Source organism: Netta rufina, assembly GCF_964035555.1.
Source record: "Netta rufina genome assembly, chromosome: 1".
NCBI lineage: Eukaryota > Metazoa > Chordata > Aves > Anseriformes > Anatidae > Netta > Netta rufina.
Genome location: NC_140123.1, coordinates 154,758,697 through 154,764,696, shown reverse-complemented (window position 1 = coordinate 154,764,696; position 6,000 = coordinate 154,758,697). Strand labels below are relative to the sequence as shown.

Sequence of the window (6,000 nt, the reverse complement as noted above, 5' to 3'; positions counted from 1 at the left end):
CTTTCTTACATTTTTGTTCATCTTTTTTTAATTATTATTTACTTTAGATTGCTTCCTTATACTGTATACTATTCATTTTTTTCCTTCCAGATGCTCAAAGATTTTTATTTTGATGCCTCTCCTGGGTAAAGAATCTACCAGCTTGTTAGTTACCTCAGTACTCCCTATATAACAAAAAATCTCATATATGGAAGGCCCCTTTTTCTTTTCTTAGCTGCACTCTAGAGATGCTGTTAGCACCTGCAACTTCTGTTAATTTCCTTGGGTATTGCAGGTGTTCAACAGCTCTAAGGATTGAACCTACTGGGACTAAATAAATATGAGAAGCTCATACTGGATCCATGGAGCTAACAAGGACTGAGAGTCCTAAAATAGACAGTAGTAAACTTACTACACTACTAAAAAAGCATTTCTTCCAAGTGAATACATCAAGAGATGTGGCTTATTAGAATAATATCCTACTTCTCTTTTCTTGAATGGCCATGTTCACAAGCTCTCATTATATTTTGCAGTCTGAAAAAGATTTATTCCTACTAAGATCTGAATCTCAGTTTGATTCTTATGGCTATTACTTTCACTATAGAATGCATATACAATATTTTCTTGTTATTCTCATCTTCTGCCCACCAAAGTTGCACTCTTCCTTTTCTTCTTTAATCAGTATTTTGTTACCTATTTGTTGTCCTTATTTATTTATTTATTTATTTATTCTGTGCACTGGTAGTTAATTATGTTTTATATTCAGTGGAAAATTCTCATAAAAGCACTAGAACTTACAATATAAACTTTTCTCTTTTTTAATTGATTGAACATCTGCAACTTTATTGAGGCAACCCATTGAGATAAATGCATCAACAAGTAAGTTTCCCGTTCATGAAGTCAGTACAACCAGGCAGAAACTGCCTAGCAAGTTTCCACTCACCAAAGATTTATATTTATACCCAACACATTTGGCCCAGATAATAGCTTTCTGATAAAGCCCAAGGATTAGAGAGTGAACCCCAACACAGCAACTGATTCTTAAACATTGGCATCCACTGGACTAGAGCACACACGGTTTCTTGCCTGTCAGGCTAGGAACATGCCTGAAGGAAGAAAGGGTTAATATAAAACTACTCTGTGGGTATTTTTTATCTAGTCTCAGAAGGTTCTAGTCTCTGCAAGGTTCCTCTATAACAAGCTGCTTCTGATGACATGAAGAACAGAGAAGTACAAAGTCTACACACCTCTTGTCTACAGTACAGGTTAATTTTCTGCTTAAACTAAGAAATCCAGAAAAGAAAAAAGCAAGGCTAGTCTGAGACTGCTGATGCCAGCCATTGGAAAAAATGAGAAGTTTTATGGAAGAATTAACTTGTGATTTAAAATATCAAGATGATAGATATCAATAGATAATGCCTTAAAAGGAAGAAATATTGACATTATTTTAAAATACTCATCACATAACATAGCTCATAACTTTTATAATAAAGCCAAATGTTCAACATTATTTAATAACTGACATGAGGAAACAGTGGTATTTATAAAGGAGGTATGGCTCACTATTTATTTCTCATGATTCACAGAGGCATTGCATTTTTTATTTTTGCAGCTGAAAAGTAAATAGTTGGCAAACACTTCAGTATACTTGAGGAATCAATTAAAAACAACATTGAGAAAATAGCAGTATCAGTTCAGAGCTTTCAACCTATCTGCAATTTGCTTCCACTTAAAAACATGGCTATTTCTTCAGAGCAATAACTGCATAGCATCTGGGGGATTTCACAGGATCAAATAACTTCACAAGTCCTGACCAGGCAATGTTGTCCTGTAAAATGATATATGATTGAAGTACATTAAAATGTGTTTGACTTAAAAGTTAAGGCATGGTAATAGGTCCACATTTTGAAATGCAAAATCACCAAAAAAAAAGATTATTCTTAATGCAAAGCAGGAAAAACACTTATCTAACAACAAAACTATTGAAGATTTGTTGTGAAAAAGGGAAACAAACAAAAAAAAGTATGTATGTTAAAGTCAGTTTATTTCTGTCACTATCAAGTGACACCTTACCAACCCTTTAATCAATAAAGTTGTCTTTTTTTTTTTTTTTTTTTTTTTTTTTTTCTGGTCGAACAAGAGAGAAGATACTAAGGATCAAGTTCTACTTGTTTTATGTAGCACATTCTACTACTGAAGCTAATTAACTGACTTTTCAAATGAGTAGGGCCAGCTGGATCTGGTCTTCATGTTGCATATGGCTTTTATCATTTCTATTTTTTCTTCCTAAACATATTTTGTGAATCAACCAGTACAAGATTGAATCAATGGGTATATTACATTTAGAAAAGGTAAATTAGCTCTAAATGCACAAAGTCTGATCTTCCATCCTGGAAATCGTACAGATCTCCGTGTGATTTATAACTGGTTGGCATTTGGGAAAATATATCATTATTTAAATATCTCAAATTGCTTCTCAGTAAAAATACCAGTTAGAACAAAAGCATACATTTGCTACAACTCAGTTGTTCCAAGTATACTGTGGTAGAGACGAAAGTGATTTTTTACTTATGATAAAATGGAGCTATTAAAATGAAAGCTTTATAGTGGAAGAACAGTAATTCACATGAATGAATTTAAACTTTATTTTAAAATTTTATTTTGACTGTGGCCGGACAGAAGCTGGAAAATGCTACCATGTCTTCTGATCACATTGTTACTTATCCAAAAAATGTCTGCTGGTGTAGAGAAAGTGTGATTGATGCTTCTAAGTTATCCAGGTCAAGCTCAAAATTAGTGTTAGTAGAAACACTGTAACAGAAATCATTACAGAGTAAATATAGAAGCATTTGCTTATTAAATCCCACATCTATATTTGTAAAATATATCCAGGCTGTATGCTAGTCAAATATACCGCAGTTGACCCATACAGTTGGAAAAAGTATACCCTCTCTTATCATAGATCTTAATTAAGAAATGATAACAACAACCTAATGGGACTTAACCTAAAATTTCTTTAATTATATGTTCTAAAACTCATTCTTTGGAAACTCCAGAATGTACGGTATAATGTTTGTTTAGCATTTCCAATTTCCATTTTTTTATTATTATTAAATATCTGTCATATTAAAAAAGATTTCTTGCATATTTAAATTATTTATTTTTGTATTGTTTATTGACTTGTAATTACCATACAATTAAAAGAACATAAGTTTTACTGTTGCTGCTTTGCTGAAAATAAAAACATCTGCTGGGCATATGTTTATACTAAATTGAATGAATGCTTATACTTTTGCAAATATGAGAATAATAATTCTGCAACAGAGACTTTTGGTCTGTGCAGTAATAAATTGGCTGAAATAGTCTCATTTCACTGATGTAGCCTTTAGGTACCATAAAACATAATGCAAAAATACCTGCTCCTTGAGGTAGCAAAGACGATCCAGCAGTATCAAAACTTCTATGCAGGGAGCCAGCACAACCTTTAACTGAAAGAAAGATTAGATGCTGTTATGATCTGGGGAAAGAGAGCCAATACACTTCCCAATGGCTACACTTCCACAAAACAATTCCAGGAAGGTCAATCATTTTCTAGTAGTTGTACAAATGTCACCTTGCCAATTTTCCCTGTGGGGTGGACATCTTCTAAACAGATTATATTAAAGATCAAAAAAACATGGAATGCCATAAAGCTAGGAAACTACGTTACTTAGTTGGTTTTGAGGCACTGTCCAACAAGAAAATGATATTATATGAAGCAGAACAATTTTAAAGAGGGAAATAATGAATTTTAATAAAAAGAATTTTTATGAAATAACTGTGTGGAGACCAGTCTAGGTTTAAAAGGAGACTGACATTTCATTTTCCAGGGTAATAGTCCCTCTTGAAAAAGAATCTTCCATGTGTTCACTTTATTATTTTACTGACACCTAATATAGTTTTGAATAGGATATGCTCCAAAGTTTGGAAGGGGGAGCTGCTTTGTTTTTGAGATTGCATACCTCAGTGTAAGACAGTCCACCTCCACATAAAAGTTAACAGGACTTTGTTCTAGACTAGCATATATATAACACAAGGTAATGGTATTAATCCTATAACTTTTACCATATTAAATGCTTCAAGCTCATTCATTCTGTGCTTGTATTTTTCATAGTAATCCATTATACAGCTGTCTGGGAGCTGCAAAGGATTAAAAAAAAAAAAAAAAAAGTATCAGAGTCATGCCAGTTTTGAAATATGAAACATTTTTTTCCTAATCAAAAGTCATCCTACAAATGAAATCTGTGTTTTGTTTTTGAAATTAGCAATTTACTGAAGTCTATAATAATTTTCCAATAGCAATTTCTCAGTTCTCATTTACAATTACTGTTCTTCAGATGGCATTTTGCACTGACATGAAATACTGAGATATATTCATTATTCAGAAAGCTCTAGTCGTTCTTTAATGAACATTGCACAGCCAAATGGAGATAATATTCTCATTTCCTTTCTCATATATCTTATACCTTGCACCCCCCTGCCCAAGAGATATATTTAAATGGCTGAAGAGTGGAGTCTGGTGTCAGAGTATCACGCTTAAGTCAGGACTCCTGGATGGTATTTCACATTAAAGAACCTACTGTCAGATTCTGGAAATAACAGTTTCACTGTGTCACAAGTTACCCACCTCTGAAATAAAAGTTTCTCTGTTTAATTTGAACCACTGCATGTTTCCCAATTACTTGATGCAACACTGCCAGCACTGACATTGTAACCGCAAATTTTGTGACTTTGGGCTGATTTTGATCCAAGGCAGCTCAAGAACTTGACTAAACTAAATACCCCTTCCCCTTTCAGCCCCTAGTGGCCACTGCACCACAGCAGGTAGCTAGACCTATGACCATAACTGCACTCACAAAGCATTTTCTCTAAGGGCAGCTGGACCACAACATTTCCCAGGCTTTGTAGGTCCTGATGTCTATACCCTTCTGATGTCCACAGTCCTGGATGCTAAAGAAGACAGATGAGCTGTCCACTTAAGAAGCCTGTCAGAGGAGTGGGAAGTAGGTCTGCAACATTACTGGTGACAGAGGGTGCTGGAAAGAGTGGGGGTGAAAGAGCCTGATGTATTGGCCTGATGTATTTCAGTACTGGGAGTCTGCAGTACGGCTACTCTGTTGTAGTTATGGAAAGAGCCCACAGCTTAGCAGAAAAGTAATGCTAGTGACAAAAGACCAGGAAATATAAAGCGTCTAATACATTTTTGCACACTTTTATTATCAAAGTCATCCGAGAGCACGTGGCTAATCCAGTCATAAAGGAATAAAATAGCTTAAAATAGGTAAACAAACTATAGAATATTTACATAAATTGTAAGTTTTAAAATCAGGTATGTATTATGAAGTTCATCTTATGATAAGCAAGAAGAGAATGAAATGACCTCAGAACTATTACTGTCACTGAGAAGTTCTCAAAGATGGTGTGTCAGATTGCTAGTAGATGTGTGTCTTTCATTGTAGAGCAGTCTGATCCAACCCATTAAAAAATGCAAAGAATTAAAAAACACTAAACAGATAAGTAATGAATTTGTCAAGAATAAATCACAGGTCAGCCTGCTTGTAAAAGAAGGGTGGAAGGATTCATGTTAGGGAAAACCAAATGTCATATATTTTGACTTCAGCAAGGGTTTTGCACCATTTCATATAACAATTTCAACACCCAATATAAGAAACAAGTTTTAGATTAAAGTATTATAAAGTGTGTGAATATTGTTTGGATGACCATAACAAGAGAGTTGTTATTAATGAGTCTCCAAACAACTGAAAAGACAGACCGAGTGGAGGTCTGTTAAAAAAAATGCAGAATGTTTTCATTAAGAACTCAGATGATAGAACAGAAACCACATTAACTAACTCTGTAAATGTGCAACAGGAAAGTACAGAATTGCTAGAATTTAAAATAATTTTTAGAAATTGGATCATTGCTTAGAAAAGTGTTTGAAGTGCTATATGGAAATGCAGGGGAGACTACACTCAGGCATAA

At 34.1% G+C, this 6,000-nt stretch overlaps 1 protein-coding gene across 1 annotated transcript in view; it reads right to left on the bottom strand.

Annotated features, from left to right (window-relative positions):
- Positions 1-1,288: 1,288 nt before the first annotated feature.
- Positions 1,289-6,000, bottom strand: part of METTL25 (methyltransferase like 25) — a 64,897-nt gene continuing 60,185 nt past the window's right edge. Inside the window, exons 10-12 of the mRNA XM_084306081.1 lie at positions 4,084-4,158; positions 3,396-3,467; positions 1,289-1,807 (exon numbers count right to left, since the gene is read on the bottom strand). Coding sequence (XP_084162207.1) covers positions 1,721-1,807; positions 3,396-3,467; positions 4,084-4,158 — 234 coding nt within the window. The 3' untranslated portion in view covers positions 1,289-1,720. The remainder of the gene's footprint in view (positions 1,808-3,395; positions 3,468-4,083; positions 4,159-6,000) is intronic.